This window comes from Henningerozyma blattae, chromosome 8 (genome assembly GCF_000315915.1).
Source record: "Henningerozyma blattae CBS 6284 chromosome 8, complete genome".
Classification (NCBI taxonomy): domain Eukaryota; kingdom Fungi; phylum Ascomycota; class Saccharomycetes; order Saccharomycetales; family Saccharomycetaceae; genus Henningerozyma; species Henningerozyma blattae.
Window position 1 is genome coordinate 351,408 of NC_020192.1, and position 22,315 is coordinate 373,722.

Genomic DNA, 22,315 nt, shown 5'->3' on the forward strand with positions numbered 1-22,315 from the left:
ACCCGCTCTTCCGCGGAATTAGCAATATTTACATTCTCCGATGCCATTTTGGTATCCAAAATTAGCTCCTATTTTTTCCGGTATTTGAATCCGAAATGTTCCGTTTTATCCCTTTTTAGCCTGAAATTTCAGATGACCTTGTGAAAAATTTTTTGAGCCAATGAGATTCAAATAGGCATCCTAAGAAAGTTTATTAGATTAGAAAAAAAAAAAAAAAAAAAAATGATGAGGTTATTTGAAGATTTACTTTTTAACTTAGATCTTAACTTTTAAACGTGAAAAAAAAGAAAGGCTAGAGAACCTCCTTTAAGAGAACCCTCCATATATTCATATTTACACTAGTTTAACTGGAACAATGGCTAACCAAATTACTCACCCAACAATTGTCGATGGTTGGTTCAGAGAAATCTCTGATACCATGTGGCCAGGCCAAGCTATGACTTTGAAAGTTGAAAAAGTTTTACATCATGAGAAATCCAAGTACCAAGATGTTTTAATTTTCAAATCTACTGACTACGGTAATGTTTTAGTCTTAGACAATGTCATTCAAGCCACTGAACGTGATGAATTCTCTTACCAAGAAATGATCACTCATTTAGGTTTAAACTCTCACCCAAACCCTAAGAAAGTTTTAGTTATCGGTGGTGGTGATGGTGGTGTTTTGAGAGAAGTTGTCAAGCATGAATCTGTTGAAGAAGCATGGATTTGTGAAATTGACGAAGCAGTTATCAGATTATCTAAAGAATACTTACCAGAAATGGCTGCCTCCTATTCCCATCCAAAGGTTAAGACTCACATTGGTGACGGTTTCCAATTTTTGAGAGATTATCAAAACACTTTTGATGTCATCATTACCGATTCTTCTGATCCAGAAGGTCCTGCTGAAACTTTATTCCAAAAGGCTTATTTCGAATTATTAAGAGGCGCATTGACCGAAAAAGGTGTTATTACTACTCAAGCTGAGAGTATGTGGTTACATTTACCAATCATTAAGGACTTAAAGAAAGCATGTTCTGAAGTTTTCCCAGTAGCTGAATATGCTTATACTACTATTCCAACTTATCCATCAGGTCAAATTGGGTTCATGGTTTGTTCCAAAGATAAAAACGCTAATGTCAAGAAGCCTCTACGCGAATTGCCAGAAGCCACTGAAGAAAAATTATACAGATACTACAATAAGAAGATTCATGAAACTTCCTTTGTGTTACCAACATGGGTTGACAAGGAATTATCTTCTTTATAAATATCTGGTCCATAATCAAATTTAAACTTACTTTATTCCAACCTGCACATTTAATATGGAGAAGATTAGTTTAAAAAGATAAATCAATTAATTAATTATATATGTCTATATCTAATATTCCGTAGTATATTTATATATATAAAATAATACACAAAATCACACATAAATGAACATATATTTTATGAAATAAATAATACAACAAGTATGCTTATCTTGTAAATCGTTAATCATCTATAGTATTATCAGAGCTTCTAATGAATAATTTTTAATTCTTTCATGGCAGGCTCCCAACTATTTTCCCATCTAATTTTAGATTCTTCTTTAGCATTCTTCCTTAGATTAATATCTAAAGATTTATCTTTGATGATCTTGATAAGCTCATTACATAATTCAATAGAATTTGAGAATTTCAAACCATTCTTTCCTTCAGTGACTAATTCAGCTAATACTGGATAATCCATTGCTAATACAGGAATACCAGAACCAAACATATCTAATATTTTCATTGGCAAATCCAATCCTGAACTCGATGTATGCAATGATACACCATAATCACATAATTGTAACAACTTAGGATAATCCTCCGATTTTAGCCAAACAAATTCTATTTTCACACTCTTCCATACACCTTCTTCATTATCTTTTTCTACTTCATGCATATAATGAGACTTTAATGGACCTTTACCAGTTACAAAACATAAGATTTTGGGTAAGAGTTTGTTCTCCTCGCAGTTCTTTTCATATAACTTAAGAGCCTTTATTAATACTCCCAAATCTTCATCAGGGGTAAATGAAGTAGATGTTACGATTATCTTATCACCTTTGCTTAGATCAAAATCTTTTGGAATATATGATTTAATAAAATTTTCATTTGTTAATAGGGTTGACCTTGAAGCTTTTTCTGATAATGGTTTGAATTGATTAGCTGGCCTATCATGAAGTACCGCAATTTTTTCTGGCTTTAAACCGAATGATTGTATTAGATACTCTTTCATAGCATCAGTAACCACTAAATTACATGTGGCAAATTTACTAAAGAAATATTCTATACCATATGATATTAAAACAAAAGGATGATTAAAGTTACCTTTGAATTTTAATTGTAAAATAGAATATGCTAAATTATGCCAGTCAATAATTAGTTTACAGCCAGTCAATCTAAAGATTACAGCTAATGGAAGTATTGGAATGCTTGGAGGGTTTTGCATCAGCAAGTAGTCACTTCCTCGTAGGTTCCATAATTGGCCAATAATTGCCATTATTTGGAAGATTACTTTCTTAATCATAAATAAAATATTTGGTTTCTTTGTTGAATTTTTTAAAATTGGTAAGCGATGGATTGTTATATTAGGATCTGCGTTAATAATGTCTGGTAATTCATCTTCTACGTAACCACATAATTCAACATCCCATCCACGCATGCTTAAGCTTAGTGCATGATAGCACATTCTTGGTGAATGCCCAATTTCACCAATAACATAAACAATAGCTCTTTTTCTCAATGATTTCGTGCCTACTGTTAGGTAAGGTAGTCCCACAAACAAAATTGCAGGTACAAGTACATAAACACAAACTAAGGTCCCAAGCCAAAATAGAGTACTCATCGTCTACTTTACCAATAAAATTTATCCACCTTTGAAAAAAACTTTTAGAATACCTTTTTTTATGATTATCTTGGCGTTTTTAGGGTCTTGGTGGAGAGATTTTTCTTCACTTTATTGAAATATATCATTCTAACTAAAAATAGATATTTAGGCGAACATTTTCAGGGATCCCCGCTAGGAGATATTTAAAATTTTATCATCACAACTTATTAGATAGAACTATAATAAAAATAGAATATCTAAAACAGCTTTAATAGATTGCCTAAACAAATATACACATTACAATTGAACGATGGTTCCACAACTTACACAAGAACAAATAGAAGAATATAGGGAAATCTTCAATCTATTTGATAAAGATCATAGTGGGTCAATTTCAGGGAGCGAGCTTACCTCAGTGATGCGTTCCTTAGGTTTAAAACCTACCGAATCTGAAGTCACAGATCTAATGAATGAGATTGACCTAGATGGTAATCACCAAATTGAGTTTGATGAATTTTTAGTTCTTATGTCTCGCCAACAAAAGAGTAACGACTCGAAAGAAGAATTATTAGAAGCCTTCAAAGTCTTTGATGTTAATGGTGATGGTTATATTAGTCGTTCTGAATTAAAACAAGTATTGACATCTATTGGTGAAAATTTATCCGAACAAGAAATCGATGATATGATGAAAGAAGTCGGTGATGGTAAGGGGAGAATTGATATCAATCAATTCGCAGCCATGCTTTCCAAGTAGATTTCCTATTGTCTGTATTTACCAATATTGATTTATGATTTCTCTACTATATGTTTATTACCATATTCTTATTTACATAAATGAATCTCTCAACCTTTTGTATCTTACATAATTTTCATCACTTTTAGCACTTTTTAATCTTCTACTTACATATCTTATTTCTCCATAAATATAACAACCTATTAACATTAATTTAATGATTTATAATCTAGCAAAGTTTAAAGTAATAAAATTTGTATAAAGGTCTGACAACTATAAAAAATTCCAAAAAAATTCTAAAAATATATTAAGTTAAATATATGCAATTACACGAATCATATGTGTTAAAGTATATAATAAAAGAAATATAAAAGTAAACAATTTAGTTCTTGTGTAATCTATCCTCTTCAGTTGGGACAGCAGCTTTTAGGTACCGTTCAAATGGATTAGATTCTTCTTGATCTTCATTTGAAGAGTTATTTTGATTGACGTTACTAATATGTCTTGCTTTTGGAGGGGGTGCAGGAGCTCTTGGCTTAACAATTGGTTTCGAACCATGTGGTGGAGGTGGAGGTGGAGGGTTTGATCTTCTTATAGGTGCAGGCTCTGAAGAACGTGGCTCTACTCTTGGTTTTTGTGCTTTATCGTCATCGTTATCCCAATCATCCTCATCTTTATCATTTTTATCTTCAATGGGAGTTGTTGGAACATGCTTTAAATTTCTTTTAAATATGTTAAAGTCAGGCTCGTCACCAGTGTTTATAATGCCAGGCTTAAGTGATGAAATATGGTTTGATACGATAGGTTTCTTACCAACAATTGGAGGTGTAGATGTTTTAGGGGTAGAAATTTCTTGGAATCTATTTGTAACTGTAAGCAGATCATTCTTTTTTTCAAAAATAACAGGCTTCTTTGGTGCAACAGGAGGTGGTGACTTTTTAGAGACGTCTAAATTTGGCTTTTTGGCCGCCACTGGAGGTGGTATCTTCTTTACACCGCTACTAAAAGCTTTCCTTGGAACATTTGGAGGTGTTTTATCAGAATTTATTTGGGGTGACGTTACTCTAGTAGAAAATTTTGATGCTGGTGATGTTAGTTCAGAGTCAATAACCGGATTAGATGACGAAGAAGTTCTCTCTTTAACTGTATCACTAAATGAAGTTTTATTTAATCTATTTCTAATAGTCATAAAGTCAGGCTCTTCTTCTTCTTGGATAGAAGATTTAGAATCTGGCGGCTTAGAAACGTTTCTTTTAAGATTAGAAGAATAATCATCAGAGTTTTTCTTTTTGGATTCAATTTGTTCGGTCACAGAAGAATCATCTTTTAAAAAGTTGGAGCCAGTATTCCTTAACTTTATTTTACTAATATCACCCATTACGGGTAAGGTAGAACTTGCAGTAACCATCGTAGAGGTATCTGTAGTAGTAGACGTATCATCTTGACGATTAGAATTCATCATAACACGATCAGTATTTCGTTTGCTTTCATACTGAGAAGCTCTATCATTGTCAAGTTCAGTGTTTCTGTTGTGCGTTGGAGGAGGAGAAGAAATGTCACGATCTTCCATTACAATTCTAACTGGTTGAGTAGCTGGTTGAGTAGCTGGATGAGGAGAAGGGTTATCAGATGCTCTTCTATTGACCGAAGATGGTGCGTTGTATTGTTGATCAGCATTTCTGCCTACTGGTGGAGGAGCGTCATCATACTGATCTGGTCTTCTACCTGTTGGTGGAGGAGCATCATTATACTGATCAGGCCTTCTTCCTGCCGGTGAAGGGGCATCATCGATTTGATCAGGTCTTCTTCCTGCTGGTGGAGGTGCATCATTTATTTGATTCTGCCTTTTGTTACGGTCATCGTATCCTTTTTCATCATCCCACTTTCTATTTCTATCCTCATCCCAATTATCATGTTCAAAATTATCTGGTCTGCGAGATTTGGGTGGTAAACGATTTCCTCCTTTATTGTCATATCTGTTATAAGTTGAATCTTCGGGACGACTTCTGTCGTCCTCTTTATCATCTGGTCTACGAAACTTTGGAGGTAAACGATTATCTTTATCATCATCCCAATCGTCATCTATTCTATTATTTCTGCGTGGGCCATCTCTTCCATTTCTATTATTATAATCTCTGCCTTCTTTACGAGAATTAGAATGTGGATTCCTTCTGCTGTTATATCCATCAGCATCAGCATCAGCATCAGCATCCATTTCATCATCATTATTTGAACGACTACCACCACCAAATTTACTCAAGAAACCAAAACCTTTTTCTTCCTCTTTTTCATCCCTACGGCTCCTATCTGATTTTGAATTACGATTGTAATCATCCCCATCATCATAGTCTCTCACCATCCCACTAGGAGCTCTTCTTCTTCCATCGTCCTCATCGTCCTCGTTTGAACGTTGACCACCACCAAATTTACTTAAAAATCCAAATCCTTTTTCATCCTCCCCACTTCTAGTATCCCTTCTTGATTGTGGCTTGCGTGAATCGATATCTCTATCATTAGACATTCTAGCTCTACCAGAGGGCTCTCTACCATATTTATCTTCAGCAGCCATACGCGATTTTGGAGGAGGTTTCCTATTTTCCCCTTCATAATAGTCATCATCTTCATCATCTTCTTTACCTCTCAGCTTACTACCTATGCCGCTGAAGAAGCCCTTAACACCGGAGCTTTGCTCTTCTTCGTCCCATTCGTCTCTTGGACCTCCTCTGCGTGGTCTCCGAGATTTTGAGTCATAATCATCCCAGTCACTATCTCTACGTGAGTTATGATGTTTATTATATCTATCATCGTCCTCATTATCTCTTCTTCTGTCAGGCCTATCTCTAGATGATCTTGTAGGATGGTTACCTTCATCCATACCGTAACCATCATCTTTATGTGGTCTATCATCTCTACGTGAATTTGATCTTCTCAAATCAGGATCACCTCTTGGAGGTAAATCATTTAATCGATCATCATCGTCAGATCCTCGTCTATTTTCTGGGCCAGATCTATTGGGTAAGCTTGGGCTTGGTGAGTTACTATTGCCTCGTTGAGTATCCCTTCTAAAAGGTTGTGGAGGTGGATTAAAGGAATCTACTGGTAATTGTTGTAGACGAGCAGGTTTCACACTATCAATTGGCTGAATTGGTTCAGGGCTTAAAATTTGAATAGGTTCTGGATTTAAAACCTTAATTCCAGAGTCACGAGAAGGTAAGCTGGGAGGTACATTTGAGCCAGCATTATAATCATTAGTCGAGTCAGAAGGGCCTGGAGGTGGAGGTAAAACAGTATTTGCCGTAGGGTTAGGGATAGGTTTATTTGGTTCAGTCCTACTATCATCACTTCTATAGGGTTTGGGAGGAGGAGCAAATCCAACATCAACGTTATAATTATATGAGCCGCCAACCACTGCAGCTTTTGGAGTATTGTTTGTATTGCTACTAGAGTCTCTCGATGGCAATCCAGGAGGTTGGTTGGAACCAGTATTATTATTTGCTGCTTCATTGGCATTATTACTTGCGTTAGATCCTTGCCAAGCCGCCGAGTTATTATTGCTGCAATTAGTAACATTTGAAATATCCTTACGGATTGGAGGTGGTGGTAGATTTGAAACATCTACTTGATTCACCTTAGGTTTATTTTCTTCTTTCAATCTTTCATTCTCCTCTCTATTAAAAGGCTTAACTTCAAATACAGGGCCTGGATTTTGTTGCGAACGCGTATCACCATCATCATAAGATTGGTAGTCATTATTACGGACTGGAAGTGTAGCTTGGTTGTATCCTCTGCTAACTGGACGTTGTTGATTATAATCATTTTGAGATTGTTGTGAATTATAGTCATTAGTATTATAATAGCTATCCGATGGATGCTGATCAGTATTCCTTTGTTGCGAAGTACCTTGATAATAGTTAGAAGCAGGTAACGGTTGATTGCCATTACGTGGTGGGAGAGGGCCAGGGGGGGCTCTATCATCATACCCTTGTTGATTATTACGCGGTGGGAGAGGGCCGGGAGAATCTCTATTGTTATAACCTTCTGGTTCATTATCACGTGGTGGAAGAGGACCAGAACCTCTATTATCATTTCTTTGTTGATTATTGCGAGGTGGTAGGGAACTTGGTGGGCCCCTGTTGTTATAATCATGTTGGTCATAGTTATCGCCTGATGGAGGTGGGGTTTTATAAGTATTTCCATAATCACTATTACCACCATATTCACCTTTGTTAGGCGGTGGTGGAGTACTACCTTCTTTATATTGGGCATAATCCCTATTTAAAGGTGGAGGGGGAAATGAGCGAGGGTCTCTATCTGGCTCCCTACCATACCCCCTGTCATAATCTCTGTCACGATCTCTCCTGTAATCTCTGTCATCTCTGCCATAACCTCTGTAGGAGTCTCGATCTCTGTCACGGCGATCTCTTCTACGATCATCATCACTGTAGTAATCATCTTCGTCACTATATCTACTACTATGTCTGCGATTGCCATCTCCATCTCTTTCATCACGTTTTTCTTTACTTTTCTTGTAATGGTTTTTACCTGCATTGTACCCTGATTTAGCACCTTTGGCACCATACTTTGCAGTTGTTTTAAGACCTGAGGCAATCTTATCCATACTTAATGATTAAATATTTCAATTGATTGTCTAATATATTGCTTGTTGATATTGGAATAATATAAAAAAGATTGAAAATTGAAGAAGCAATAATTGGAAAATGAAGACTTAATAATTGGAAAATGTAGACTTAATAATTGTTTAGATATTTGTTAGTATAGTTGTTTTTACTTTATTTAAGCATTATTTCAATTTCATACTTTTTTCAAATCTAGTTCTTGGCCCCTATCGACCCGATCCGTTTTTTATTTTCATTAGGATGGTTGATTATTCATCACTATATAACTAATGAAAAATGTGGAGAAGAAACAACTTATCAATGTGATTATAGAATGTTGATACTAGAGGTATGTAAGGGAAGTCATCATATCAAATGAGCTTGATTTAACTATTCTACAATTATAGGCTTATATAGGAGTAAAAAAAAATAAAAAAAAAAAAGAACTACGCCCTAGATTCCAGTTATTTGCTAGCATGGTATAGAATTTTAAAAATAAATAATTGTGAGTGATATCATTAATAAATTAGAGTAGATGTACCTATGCATGATTTTTTTTATGTACAAGTTCAAGCCATAAAGAAGGAAAATTTGGCAAATTTATTAAAGAATAGATCAAAAAAATTAGAAGGCAGGAAAAGCAATGTTATTTTACAGAGATCATTCTTCCACATCAAAACTACTACCACATCCACATGGGCTCTTTAAAGAGCCACCTGTGATCTTGAATGATGAACCAATCAATTCAGTGGTATAAGTTAAGCATGTATTATTCAATATCTTCAAAGTATTTTGATCCATTTTTATTTTTGCCCCACTTGGCAAAATATATGTAATTTCTGGATTTAATTTAGCATCATCGAATTCATCATCGAATTCATCAGTGAATTCATCTTGAATTTCATCATCATTTCCCAATTGTGCGGATTTCTTTCCATTTGTAGTTGATGAATTATCCTCAGGTTCCAAGCCTAAAGAATATTGAAACCCGTGACATCCACCACTTTCTACTTTTAAACGTAATGCTTCTTGAGAATCGTTATGAATTTGGCCTAATCTTTCAGCAGCGCTTTTCGAAATAGAGATGTTTAGATCAGGATTTCTATTTATTACAGATATAGGTTCGACTAAAGGTTCTGTAGCTGTGGAATTTGCAGGTTTAGAATAATATCTAAAATTATTTTTACATGAAAGAAATGGATTTAAATCTAATGAATAATATCTAGTTGATAGAATTTGACCTTGATTAAAAAGTTTATTCTGTATGATAGCCCTTTGTAATAGTTGTCTTTTATAGGTTGAGTTTATTGAATGGGATAAAGATTTTTGCCACATGGTATGGTTAAGTTTGCATTTCTAATTGTATAGGATATAGGAGGTGGTATTATAATGATTAGTTTTATTTATGGTTGGTTTTATTATATATTATATAATAGATAATATTAGTAATAATAATTCAAGAAAATGCCGATGGGTATAGAAACCCGAAATGACTAAATAAAATACAATAGTAATTATATATATATATATATATATAATTTTTCCATATACCTGAACAAACAGGACAATTTGATGATCTTTGAGCTGCAAATTTATAAAAATAAACTCCATTTGTTAAGTTGCAAATTGTAAAAGTATCTAGATTATCAATAGATTCTAAATCTAGCCTATCATGATACAATCGTAATAATAATGAACAAGCTTGTGATGCTACCATTGCGTTCGATGGAGCTGTACTTGGGATAGTCTTTTTAATAATACCTTCAATATAAGAGGGTGATAATATCGAGTCATCTATTTGAAATTCTTTTGCTCTTGCTTTACATAATTTTAAAAGAGTTTCTATTGGTAAAGTTTCATCTTCCTCATCATCATTATCGATTTGATTTTGATTTTGTTTAATTTTTGGAGATCCCTTATTGAGATTGGATTGTTGTAGCCAAACATATTGAATGATATGAATTAAATTTCTCGGTCTTGATGCCAAAGTACATAAAGGAGCAGAATCATCAGAAGAATTCGTTGAAGGTAAAGTATCTATTGTACATTCCCAGCAAGCAGTGATTGTTGGAATAATCAATTTAATATGACCTTTAAATCCTTCACAAGCAGAATCTATGAAGGGAATAATTTTTGCATAATTATTTAATCTTGTAAAATTGATTAATAAATTATTTATATATCTTCTTGTATCAATTGAATCCAAGCCTGATATGATAAAATCAAATTGTTCCAAGAATTGATAATCTAAAGTCTTTATATCAATAATTAATGGAGTAATAAAAGTAGGGATGAATTGATTAAAATATTTGGCAATCACAATAGATTTATATTCACCAATATCATTTAATTTGAATAAAAATTGTCTATTCAAATTAGTTAGTTCTATCTTGTCGAAGTCAATTAAAGTAATTTGTTTAATTAAATATGCGTTTTTACATTTTTGATTTTTCTTAATTGAAGAGTTTTTGTTAATCATATAAAGATTTTTAATAATCTCACATCCTAGCCCACCAGCTCCTAATACAAGTATGTTCATTTTCTTTAATTATCATTAGAAGTTGTATAAATTGTGTAAATATATACATGTGTTTAAATATCAAGATGATCTTTTCATATTTATGCGTATACACGGGTGTATATTTCCAAATAAAGTATTCAAAAAAAGAGAGTGATATCAAACCATAAAAAAAGGTGTTAATTTATATTAATATATAATAATTATAATAATAGAGAAAATCTAAGTAAGTGCAAAGTCTAATCGCTCTTAATACCACCAGTACCAGCGACTTCCAATTGCTCAACAGACTTCTTGTCTGATTTGGAAGCATCAGCGCCTGGATTACCGGATTGACCAAAAGAACCAAACATGGAAGCTGCCTTGAAAGGTCTTTTCAAATCACCAACAGCAGGTTTGTTAAATAGATGGATTTTGACTTCATTGGATTCCAAAGCACCTTTGATTGGAGAAATCAATTGCATGAATAAAGGATTTGTGTATTTCATATACAAATGCATGAACCCCATCATAGCAACAGAACTGTAGATGGATTTAATAGCAGAGTCGACTTCTTTCAAATCGTAGTCAAAAACAGTGGTGACTTCTAATCTTTCAGGTTCCCCAGTCAATTGGTTACCTGGAACAGCATATTTCAAAGTAGTTTTATCTTTCTTGGCAATGATCTTATTACGAGCCAATTGATAGATGGACCAGGTTATAATGACACTAACTACATAGGCGATTCTAATATATAATACAGTGGTTGGACTTTCCATATCCAAACGTCTTGAAATCTGCATCATGGCAAGCATGATGACCAAATTGGTGATTTGTGGGTTCATGGTGGCGGTGATGTTTGAATATTTTTTTTTTTGGAGTTTATCAAATGTAAATAACAAATATATCAAATGTATATGTAATACGAATGTATAAACTAATAATTAATGTATAAAATATGTATATTTAAAAAAAAAAAAAAAAAACAAAGATTAAGTTTTCTACATCTATTGATATCAAATTCCGAAATTTGCATATGAATTAATCACTCAATGTATTACGCGTTAAAGTCAATAGGACGAGATTTTTTCGTTTCTTTTTTTGGATTACGATTTCTTGGAAGTTCGAGAAACTTCCTTTTGGTGGGAAAAATAAAATAAAATAAAATAAAATTAAAAAAAAAGTAAAGTGTATTTACCCGCACATACACGTGACATGATTATATCCGCGGAATTAACAAGTTCTGTGCCCTGGAAACCAGGGTTACAGATGGGCCAAATTAGGGTTGTGTTGTATCACGTGCTATATATTATATCACGTGGTGTAGACTTTGTAACCCCGGGTAATGGAAATCCAGAAAAAGAAATAAAAAAGGGTAGACTCGATTTCCCCTTTTGAGGGGATGTTTCGGCCTCCTTCTTTTCTAGGCCACAACGGGAAAAAATTGTTTCGAGCACAAACAGAAAACAAATTGACACTAATAGAATATTATTATCATATTCTATATTCTAAATTCTATATATCTTCTATATATTTTACCTTCAAAAATTCATAATTACTAAAGTCAAATATAGATAATTTAATCATATATTTATATTTTTTTTCTTCTAAAACCTTTAAATTCTTTATTTCAACTTTTTTATTATTATTTATACATTTACTTATTTTACATATTTTACTTTTTTACTTTTTTTTTGTCTTTTTGTTTCGTTTTGTTACGTTTTATTTTTTTTTTTTTTAATTACTATTTCTTGATTCTTTGTGCTTAGAAAACCAATCGATTTTCGATATTATATCTATTAAGGACCCTTCTCCTCCACAACCCAACATTTGTTTTTCTTTTTTTTATTCTTTTAGATATATTATATTATATTATTATTATTAATTAATATATTATATATATATATATTTTTTTACCTTCGTTATTATTTTGCTTCTTCAAAAATTTTTTTTCTTTTTCTCCCACTTATAATTGCTTTTTAAAAAAATAATAATAAAAAAACAAATATAATAAAAAGAAATTTTAACATAGCTATAACAAACAAAAAATAAAAACAAATAAGAAAAAACGCCAATTAAGCAAGATACTTATTCGACAATGACCCCTCATTTAGATTCTACAAACAGCCAAAATATCAATCTTGATTCTACCGAAGTTGGTATTTCCAATTTACCCAATCAAAGATATAAAATAGTCTCTGATCAAGGAGGTATTTTCAATTTGATGGTCTGTGGTGAAAGTGGTGTTGGTAAATCCACATTTATAAACACTTTGTTCCAAACCACTTTGGAACCTTTGGATCCACATAAATATAGAAACGGCCCTATTAAGAAGACTGTTCATATCGATATTATTAGAGCTATTTTGAAAGAAAAAAATTTTAAATTAAGATTGAATATCATTGATACTCCAGGGTTTGCTGATAACATCAACAACAATAAATCATGGCAGCCAATCATTGAATTTATTGATGAACAACATGAATCATATATGCGTCAAGAACAACAACCTTTAAGAGATATCAAGTTCGATTTGAGAATTCATGCAGTTTTATATTTCATAAGACCTACTGGTCATTCATTGAAACCAATTGATATCGAAACCATGAAAAGAATCTCCACAAGAGCTAATTTAATACCAATCATTGCCAAATCAGATACTTTAACTAAAAACGAATTGATTAAATTTAAAAATAGAATTAGACAAATCATTGAAACTCAACAAATTAGAATCTTCACCCCCCCATTAGAATATGATGGTGATTTAAATCCAAAACAAAACACTAATACACCAAATGAATTAGGCGAAGATAATCAAGATTCTAAAGCTCCAAACACAAGTGATGTCAATGCTGCTGCCATTGAACATGCTAGACAATTGATTGAATCAATGCCATTTGCTATTATCTCAAGTGAAAATCAATTCCAAACTGAAGATGGTAGAAATATCATTGGTAGAAAGTATCCTTGGGGGGTTGTTGAGGTAGAAAATGATGAACATTGTGATTTTAGAAAATTAAGATCATTATTATTAAGAACTAATCTATTAGATTTGATTTTAAATACTGAAGAATTACATTATGAAGCTTATAGAAAATTGAAATTGGAGAAAAAGGAAAATGGTGATGAAAATGGTTCTGATGAAATGAGTAAATATAAAAGAACTATTAGCAATAATCCTAAATTTAAAGAAGAAGAAATTGCTTTAAAGAAATATTTCACAGAACAAGTTAAAGCTGAAGAACAAAGATTTAGACAATGGGAACAAAATATCGTCAATGAAAGAGTTAGATTAAACGCCGATCTAGAAGATATTCAAAAGAAAGTTGGAAAATTAGAAGATCAAATTAAAGCTTTACAATTGAAAAAACGTTAATTAATATTTGGTGAATAATGAGATGAGTTGATATCTTTTTTCAAATGGGAACAAGACAACAAAAATAATAAAAACAGCAACAACAACAAGATTGACTTGACGAAAGTCAATATTAAATTTATTTAGTTTTACTTATTTTTTTTTTTTATTTTATTCTATTTCTAATCTTTTGAATTTTTCATGTTTGTGAATTTTTCATTTTATACTACTAATTATTTTCTATAATTAAAGTCTATGTAATTAATAAGACACACTTTTAAAATGTTTGATATATATAAATAACTTTTACAAACTCCTAAGGGTAATAATGACATTTTTGTATACTATCAAGTTTCAAGAGTCTGAGTTATATTGTTTTGTTACAGAATATGCATATGTAACAGAATATTCTGATATATCTTATCTTGTCACAAAGTTCAAGAATATTTTAAAGCTAAATAACCTGTTTTCATGAATTGTGAATTCCAACTCAGTCGTAAAAGTATTTCTTTTTTTAAAGAAATATATCTTTTGTAAGGGCTTTTAATTTTATAATAAATTGTTAATATTGTAAACAATTCAAAAAATAAGGTACAAAAAATTATACAAAATGTAAAGCATACATAAGAAACTAAACGAATTTTTATAATACTTATTCACATGAAAAAAAAGTCGTAATTAGTGCTATATTTACACATATTATTCACATGTAGTTAACGCACTTTTTAAATAATAAGTTTTGTTGTTTTTTTTGTTGTAATCGTCTCGGGACGATACTAATAATACTATAAGGGCTTAGGGTTTACACAACCCTGAACTATTCTTGAGTTATTGGACTTTTACACTAAAAGCTAGAGTACCACTTGTACTTAAATAATAACTTGTTCTTCTTATAACTATAAAATTAATATGGACGAACTATAAACTTATGAATTCTTGATGGATAAGTAGCCCTATTAATACGTTTTCAAATAGCCCTATTTATCCTAAATATTAGTTTATTAACTTGTCAAGCAATTGAACAATTGCATGATATTACGACTTATAGTCATATAATTGCGTGAGCGCACGACTGTAAGATTGTATGACTCGTAGTCATCGGATTACGTGATCGTTTGCTTAAAGCCTAAACTTGAGAACATTACTTTTTATTGTTTAGCATATGTCTACAACATTTTTTGTTGTAAACCAACTTAGGAGTACGATACACTTAAATAGTAACTACCAAAAACTTAATTTAACAATCTTATTAACTTAACACCAGTTAATACTTCGAACTTACGAATATAATTGTTGTTCTTCTTAAACTAAATAACTATATAAAAGAACTATAAATTTATGTCTTAAGTCTGAAAAGCTGGCCTTTAAATACTTTTCAAAGGTCAACGCCAGCTTTTCCATTTTACTTTAACTGGCCTGTTTATAAACTTACTTACAAGGGTAGGAGTGCACAGTTTGAGTAATGCTGGCTAACTAATAAAGATTATGCATCGAACAGATATTCACGGGGATGCAACTAGCAGCTGCTCAGTGTTGTGTACAATTTCTAGTTAGCAACTTGTAGATGAGTATAAAGTCAATCTTGTCTACAACATTTTTCAAGAAATAAAGCTCGCGTGGCGTAATGGCAACGCGTCTGACTTCTAATCAGAAGATTGTGGGTTCGACCCCCACCGTGAGTGCTTTACTTCTTTTAATTTTCCCCGATAGTTTAATGGTTAGAATGGGCGCTTGTCGCGTGCCAGATCGGGGTTCAATTCCCCGTCGAGGAGATTTATTATTTTTTTGCAAAAAATTGGATGGTAGTCACGTGGACAAACATTCTAACAACTATATGAAGTTTCAGGTTGTTAAGAACAACTGAACAACTTACTAAATGGTTGAATATCTCTATTTAAAATCTAAAACCTCTACTAATATAAAAATTTTATCTAAGACAATATTTTGAGTTAATTATTTCCGCTGGTATTTAGCTAGTTTTTCTCATTAGTGTTTTCATTTCTTATCATAAAAGAAGTAGTTTCATGTTTTAATTTTTAAACTATATTCCTTTTTTAATACCAAATTTTATTATTCTTAAATTCATTTAAATATCTATCTCTACTATTAAAAAAAACATTTTGTTATTTATTAACTAATGACAAAAGGTAACAAACTACATTACGGGTTTACTAGTAATTTCTGCATATTAATTAACAACACAGCCTACTATGATATTAAATGAATGCTTTTTTTATATATAGAAAAAGTAACATATTGAAATTATTTAAGAAAAATTAATGTGCTGTGTGCCCATTCAATCATTATCATAATACTTTAATAGAATTTTGTAAAAATAAATGGAAGGAAAATTAATAAAAATTGTAATTCTAAAAACTATGAAATTGTAAGTATAGAATAAAGAGTTTGATTTAAAGAAATAAAATTTCATTATGTTTAATTGTAGTTCTAAGTTCAAAGGAAATAATATCAAAAATATAATTTTCGTGTTTCCGTAATTATTCCCTTAAAAGGATATATAATAATTTCCCCACCCGAAGAAATTAAGAATAATGATAATACAAAAATGGAAAAATACTGACCATTTAACTTTGTAAAATTCCAGAAAAGTCCAAACATTTTATCAAATTGTCAAATACATAACCTTCACTTATAGCTTAAAATTAAAATTTTAAAAATTTTAATTATTTTTTAAACTATGGTAGAATGCTGATAGAAGCAGCACCTTGAAAAGAATCTTCACTTCTACCCTATCATTTCAACATTAGTGGCAAAAAAAAAGTAAGAAATAACTTTCTTATTATAACATTAATAATATATTGTGAAGAAAATAGATAATATACCTTATTGCCATCGAAAGATAGTCATTACATAACTAATGAAACTTCTTTTTCAATTCTTATCATTTGCATTCACATGTTGACCCTATAGAGTATCCTTTCATTAGTCTTTTAAATATTATTTTAATGTTATATAAATAAAATGAAATTTTCTCTAAGTTAACTTACATGGTACAGAATGATTTCTATTTAATAAACTATATTGTTTAACAGTAAACATTGCAAACAACAAGACTTCAAGAAACTATTTATTTTTAACTTCAGAAATGTGTGGAATATTTGGCTATTGTAATTATTTAGTGGAAAAGACAAGAGGTGAAATTATTGACATTTTAGTCGAAGGTTTAGGCCGTCTAGAATATAGGGGGTATGACTCTACGGGTATTGCTATTAATGGTGATAAACGCAACTCTATCGATGTCTATAGAGCAATCGGTAAAGTGAGTGCATTAAAACAGGAAATAGATAATATCAATCCAAATAGAGATGTTACTTACGCCTCACATAGTGGTATTGCTCATACTAGATGGGCAACTCATGGTCAGCCAAAACAAACAAACTGTCATCCTCAAAGATCAGACCCAAGGAATCTGTTTACAATTATTCACAACGGTATCATTACTAATTTCAGAGAATTGAAGACATTATTGGTGAATAAAGGTTATACATTTGAATCAGATACAGATACTGAATGTATTGCTAAACTTTTCTTACATTTGTATCAAACTAATATAAAGATGGGTAATGATATAGATTTCCATGAATTAACCAAGTTAGTTCTAATGGAATTGGAAGGTTCATACGGTTTGCTATGTAAATCAGTTTATTTCCCTGGTGAAATTATTGCCACTAGAAAGGGTTCTCCATTATTAATTGGGGTTAAATCTGAAAATAAATTGAAAGTTGATTTTGTTGATGTTGAATTTCCAAATGAGAATGCAATTCAGACAGAAACTCCATTAAGTAATGAATGTAAAACTGATAATAATGATGAACTAAATTCCTCAAATTATCCTACAGTTGATAAGAAAGAATTTCATGAAAAAGCTGGCTTGGTCCCTATCACAGCCAATGAATTTAATTTAAGACATTCTCAATCAAGAGCCTTTTTATCTGAAGATGGCTCACCAATTCCAATTGAATTTTTTATTTCATCTGATGCAGCTTCTGTAATTAAATATACCAAGAAGGTATTGTTCTTGGAAGATGATGATATTGCTCATATCTATGATGGTGAATTACACATTCATAGATCCAGAAAAGAAGTTGGTAAATCCATGATTAGATCAATTCAAACTTTGGAATTAGAATTAGCTCAAATAATGAAAGGACCTTATGAACATTTTATGCAAAAGGAAATTTATGAACAACCAGTCTCAACTTACAATACAATGAGAGGTAGACTTGACTTTGATAATAATTTGGTTAATTTAGGTGGCTTACAGCAATTTATTTCAACGATTAGAAGAGCAAGAAGATTAATTATGATTGCATGTGGTACATCGTACCATTCTTGCCTTGCCACTAGAGCAATATTTGAAGAACTGTCTGATATTCCAGTTAATGTTGATTTAGCTAGTGATTTTTTGGATAGAAAATGTCCCATCTTTAGAGATGATGTTTGTGTATTTGTTTCTCAAAGTGGTGAAACTGCTGATACAATGTTTGCTTTGAATTATGCTATAGACAGAGGTGCATTAACTGTTGGTATTGTTAATAGTGTTGGTTCTTCAATTTCAAGAGCTACTAATTGTGGTGTTCATATTAATGCCGGTCCAGAAATTGGGGTTGCTTCTACCAAAGCTTATACATCTCAATATATTGCATTGGTTATGTTTGCAGTATTGTTGGGTGAAGATCGTATCTCTAAAAATGAAAGAAGAAGAGAAATTATACAAGGTTTGAAATTGATTCCAGAACAAATTAAACAAGTCTTGAAATTAGAACCCAAGATTAAACAATTGTGTGAAAATGAATTGAGTGACCAAAAATCACTACTGCTATTAGGCAGAGGTTACCAATTTGCATCTGCTTTAGAAGGTGCATTGAAGATTAAAGAAATTTCATATATGCATTCTGAAGGTGTTCTTGCTGGTGAGTTGAAACATGGTGTTTTAGCATTAGTTGATGAAGAGTTACCTATTATTGCATTTGGTACCAGAGATTATTTATTCCCCAAAGTTGTTTCCTCTATTGAGCAAGTCACTGCAAGAAAGGGCCATCCAATTATTATTTGTAATGAAAATGACGAAGTATGGAGCAAGAAGAAACTTGAAAATGATAGGCTTATTACATTGGAAGTTCCAACTACTGTTGATTGCTTACAAGGGTTGATTAATATTATTCCATTGCAATTGATGTCATATTGGCTAGCTTCCAATAGAGGTATTGATGTGGATTTCCCAAGAAACTTGGCCAAATCTGTTACTGTGGAATAAGTAATTGATATCCAACAGTTTTAAAAGCTTAACTAATTAAAAATTGAACGATTATTGAACTAAAAACATTTAATTTATTCTTAAAATCTATTTAAAAAACAATATAGCTTAAATAATATTTTTTTTTCTCTTTTTCAAATTTAATATAATTTAATATAACGACAAGAATTTTTTAGCCTATAACGTAATGACGTTGTTGAAAATATTCACACTCATTTCAATGATAACTAACGCTTATAAATCAATCAGGAATGATTATTACTTAGATTATTTATTAATCACACAATTATTTTATTTTAATAGTGTGAGATCAAGATTAAATATTTAGAGATGAGATCTCCGATATTTCTCCGATATTTTCTGAAAGAAAACTTGGGCATGCAAAACGTGTCTCCAGGGCTACTAAACGAGAAACCCCGAGTGACGTATTTCCTATCTTTTTTATTTTTTTGTTTAAAAGAATGTTAAAATATATTTTTCAAATATTTAAGAAGTCTATACAAATGTGTTAAGTAAAGAAGTTCATCATCATAAACGATTACAATTCAGACAAATATCTTTCAGCATCCAAACCAGCCATACAACCAGATCCGGCACTTGTGATGGCTTGCCTATATCTTGAATCTTGAACATCACCAGCAGCGAAGAAACCTGGTACAGAGGTTAAAGAAGTGCCTGGAACAGTCTTAATGTAACCATTATCATCAGTATCTACTTGGCCCCTGACAGTTTCAGTGGCAGGGTCGTGACCAATAGCGTAGAAGAGACCATTTACAGGCAAATCAGATTCCTTATTTGTAACGTTATTTTTTATCTTCAAATTGGTTAATAATTTTTCATCACCTTGACATTCTAAAGCAACTGTATTGAATAGAATTTCAATCTTTGGGTTTTCCATGACACGTTCTTGCATGATCTTGGAAGCACGTAAATGATCTTTTCTAACAAGCATAAAAACTTTAGAACCATACTTGGTTAAGAAAGAAGCTTCCTCACAAGCAGAATCACCACCACCAATGACAGCTAATGGCTTGTTTCTAAAGATTGGTACAGCACCATCACAAACGGCACATGCAGAAATACCCTTTTGCCAGTAAGTAGTTTCACCTGGTAAATTCATTCTCTTGGCAGAAGCACCAGTAGCTAAAATGATGGCATCAGTAGTAAAAGGTGTGGCATCTTCATTAAATTCAGTCCAGAACTTAAATGGCTTGGAAGATAGATCAATCTTGGAAACAGTTTCAGTGATGATATTGGTACCAAATTTTAAAGATTGTAATTTCATTCTTTCCATTAATTCAGAACCAGTTAATCCATCAGGAAACCCTGGGAAATTTTCGATCTCAGTGGTAGTAGTCAATTGACCACCAGCAGCAATCCCATTGGCAAACATACCTTCGTAAAGAGTAGGTTTTATTTCAGCACGAGCCAAATAAATGGCTGCAGTATGGGCAGCTGGACCAGAACCAATAATAGTAACTTTGTTGTGATTTGAAGATGTCATTTTTGAGAATAGGCGAGGCAATGGGCGAATACGAAACAATTTGTTGAATTAAAATAAATTGAATTGATTTGAGCTGAATTGATTTGAGCTGAATTGATTTGAAATTAATTCTTTCAGTTGATAGACAAATTTAATTGAAGAGATGCATGATTTTTGTTATGTAGCGAGTTTATATAGTTATATAATGCGAATGATTATGTGGGTGCATTCTAGATGCAAAGATGGGTGTGTATACTATATTGTAGTATTATTAAGTTGGAAGATTAGTGAGCGAAAATGAAGCCGAGCCAACCGAAAACCGCCTCAAAACCCTAATGTGTAAAAACTACAACCCAGGGCTTACAACCCTACCATGGTTATGGCCGAACCCTATAGCACGTGATGTATTTTGCCAATTTGTCAACCGATATCTTTTAACCTTATTTCGTGTCTAAATAACCCCCAAGGTTCGTTCACCTTTACCTTGAGCATATAACACAAAATGCTGATAAAAATAAATCACATCAAACAATACTGTACCCAGAGATCCGACAACAAATGGTAATGCCTCCTTAAGATATTCACCTCTATCTGGAGAGGTAAGAAAGGGACAGCCAGTTACAATACCACCAGCATATGCAAAGTTACCTGCCAACGTGGCAGCAAACAATCCGGGTGATACACCGTCTGTTGATTGACGTCTATAATTACGAATTAGTTGTGGAACACGAGCTCCCACGTATAATAGTGCTCCAGCCCAAGCTAGAATACGACCAGCACGAGATGAGGGCATTCCAGGGCTACCAGGGAACCCTTCACCTGGTGGTGGAGCCAAACCTGGATTTGTAAATTCTGGATGTGATTGTATGGCAGCAGCAGTGGCATTTGCCGCCAGTAATGCACCAGCTAGCATAGGTTGAATTATACCTCCTCCTGCTTCATTGCGCACGTGGCCTATATTTTCCTCATCGTGCAACCCTAACGAGCCGTATGCCAACCCTGAATTATTTGCTGCGCTGCCCTCGCATAACCCTGATGACTCTGATTCTGATTTAGCTAAACGATTACCATGCAAAATTCCATAATACCAATATTGGCTTAACATACAAAGATCATTGCATAGGAAATAGATAGCTAGCCATACTTGAAATTTCATTTGGCCTGTAAGCTGAGCTCCGTATAATGTGGTGATATCAGCCATTAGCCAGCATATGATGAAATACGGTGATAATCCTTCTACTGACTTATCCCTATATGTTTCCCATAGTTGAGGAAATAATGAGACAAATGATGTTAGAAAAGTGACGGTACTGCAGGCACGCGATATTAGCGGCCATATACTATTAATACACTCTGTCATGTTAATATTTTGATTTTTATTATTATTATTATAATTAATATTATTATTATTATTATTGTTATCGTTAATTATATATATATATATAAGTATATTGGTAAATTTCGGTACCGGCTTTTATCTAGTCAAAAAAAAAAAATAAAAAAAGAAAAAAGAAAAAGAAAAAA

General features: G+C 32.3%; 11 protein-coding genes and 2 non-coding genes across 13 annotated transcripts; 6 read left to right on the top strand and 7 right to left on the bottom strand.

Annotated features, from left to right (window-relative positions):
* Window positions 1-355: 355 nt before the first annotated feature.
* On the top strand, window positions 356-1,243 carry SPE3 (spermidine synthase; the record flags this gene model as incomplete). The annotated part of the gene is made up of 1 exon (XM_004181912.1): window positions 356-1,243. One exon carries the CDS (start codon window positions 356-358, stop codon window positions 1,241-1,243), a length of 888 nt encoding a protein of 295 aa, XP_004181960.1.
* A 251-nt stretch (window positions 1,244-1,494) lies between these two features.
* On the bottom strand, window positions 1,495-2,847 carry ALG1 (chitobiosyldiphosphodolichol beta-1,4 mannosyltransferase; the record flags this gene model as incomplete). The annotated part of the gene is made up of 1 exon (XM_004181913.1): window positions 1,495-2,847. The coding sequence occupies one exon, from the start codon at window positions 2,845-2,847 to the stop codon at window positions 1,495-1,497; it is 1,353 nt and encodes a 450-aa protein (XP_004181961.1).
* A 292-nt stretch (window positions 2,848-3,139) lies between these two features.
* On the top strand, window positions 3,140-3,583 carry TBLA0H01560 (uncharacterized protein; the record flags this gene model as incomplete). The annotated part of the gene is made up of 1 exon (XM_004181914.1): window positions 3,140-3,583. The coding sequence occupies one exon, from the start codon at window positions 3,140-3,142 to the stop codon at window positions 3,581-3,583; it is 444 nt and encodes a 147-aa protein (XP_004181962.1).
* A 361-nt stretch (window positions 3,584-3,944) lies between these two features.
* AIM3 (Aim3p) lies at window positions 3,945-8,180 on the bottom strand (the record flags this gene model as incomplete). Its single annotated transcript, XM_004181915.1, has 1 exon — window positions 3,945-8,180. One exon carries the CDS (start codon window positions 8,178-8,180, stop codon window positions 3,945-3,947), a length of 4,236 nt encoding a protein of 1,411 aa, XP_004181963.1.
* A 658-nt stretch (window positions 8,181-8,838) lies between these two features.
* ISA2 (Isa2p) lies at window positions 8,839-9,513 on the bottom strand (the record flags this gene model as incomplete). Its single annotated transcript, XM_004181916.1, has 1 exon — window positions 8,839-9,513. One exon carries the CDS (start codon window positions 9,511-9,513, stop codon window positions 8,839-8,841), a length of 675 nt encoding a protein of 224 aa, XP_004181964.1.
* Window positions 9,514-9,634: 121 nt separating this feature from the next.
* On the bottom strand, window positions 9,635-10,717 carry UBA3 (NEDD8-activating protein UBA3; the record flags this gene model as incomplete). The annotated part of the gene is made up of 1 exon (XM_004181917.1): window positions 9,635-10,717. One exon carries the CDS (start codon window positions 10,715-10,717, stop codon window positions 9,635-9,637), a length of 1,083 nt encoding a protein of 360 aa, XP_004181965.1.
* A 218-nt stretch (window positions 10,718-10,935) lies between these two features.
* On the bottom strand, window positions 10,936-11,520 carry SND3 (Snd3p; the record flags this gene model as incomplete). The annotated part of the gene is made up of 1 exon (XM_004181918.1): window positions 10,936-11,520. The coding sequence occupies one exon, from the start codon at window positions 11,518-11,520 to the stop codon at window positions 10,936-10,938; it is 585 nt and encodes a 194-aa protein (XP_004181966.1).
* A 1,253-nt stretch (window positions 11,521-12,773) lies between these two features.
* Window positions 12,774-14,051, top strand: CDC12 (septin CDC12; the record flags this gene model as incomplete). Its single annotated transcript, XM_004181919.1, has 1 exon — window positions 12,774-14,051. The coding sequence occupies one exon, from the start codon at window positions 12,774-12,776 to the stop codon at window positions 14,049-14,051; it is 1,278 nt and encodes a 425-aa protein (XP_004181967.1).
* Window positions 14,052-15,640: 1,589 nt separating this feature from the next.
* TBLA0Htrna14R lies at window positions 15,641-15,712 on the top strand. The gene has a single exon. It is a non-coding gene; the product is annotated as a tRNA-Arg (tRNA).
* Window positions 15,713-15,730: 18 nt separating this feature from the next.
* TBLA0Htrna13D lies at window positions 15,731-15,802 on the top strand. The gene has a single exon. It is a non-coding gene; the product is annotated as a tRNA-Asp (tRNA).
* A 1,334-nt stretch (window positions 15,803-17,136) lies between these two features.
* TBLA0H01620 (uncharacterized protein) lies at window positions 17,137-19,308 on the top strand (the record flags this gene model as incomplete). Its single annotated transcript, XM_004181920.1, has 1 exon — window positions 17,137-19,308. The coding sequence occupies one exon, from the start codon at window positions 17,137-17,139 to the stop codon at window positions 19,306-19,308; it is 2,172 nt and encodes a 723-aa protein (XP_004181968.1).
* A 538-nt stretch (window positions 19,309-19,846) lies between these two features.
* On the bottom strand, window positions 19,847-20,812 carry TRR1 (thioredoxin-disulfide reductase TRR1; the record flags this gene model as incomplete). Its single annotated transcript, XM_004181921.1, has 1 exon — window positions 19,847-20,812. One exon carries the CDS (start codon window positions 20,810-20,812, stop codon window positions 19,847-19,849), a length of 966 nt encoding a protein of 321 aa, XP_004181969.1.
* A 430-nt stretch (window positions 20,813-21,242) lies between these two features.
* Window positions 21,243-22,151, bottom strand: TBLA0H01640 (PQ-loop repeat-containing protein; the record flags this gene model as incomplete). The annotated part of the gene is made up of 1 exon (XM_004181922.1): window positions 21,243-22,151. The coding sequence occupies one exon, from the start codon at window positions 22,149-22,151 to the stop codon at window positions 21,243-21,245; it is 909 nt and encodes a 302-aa protein (XP_004181970.1).
* Between the last annotated feature and the right edge of the window lie 164 nt (window positions 22,152-22,315).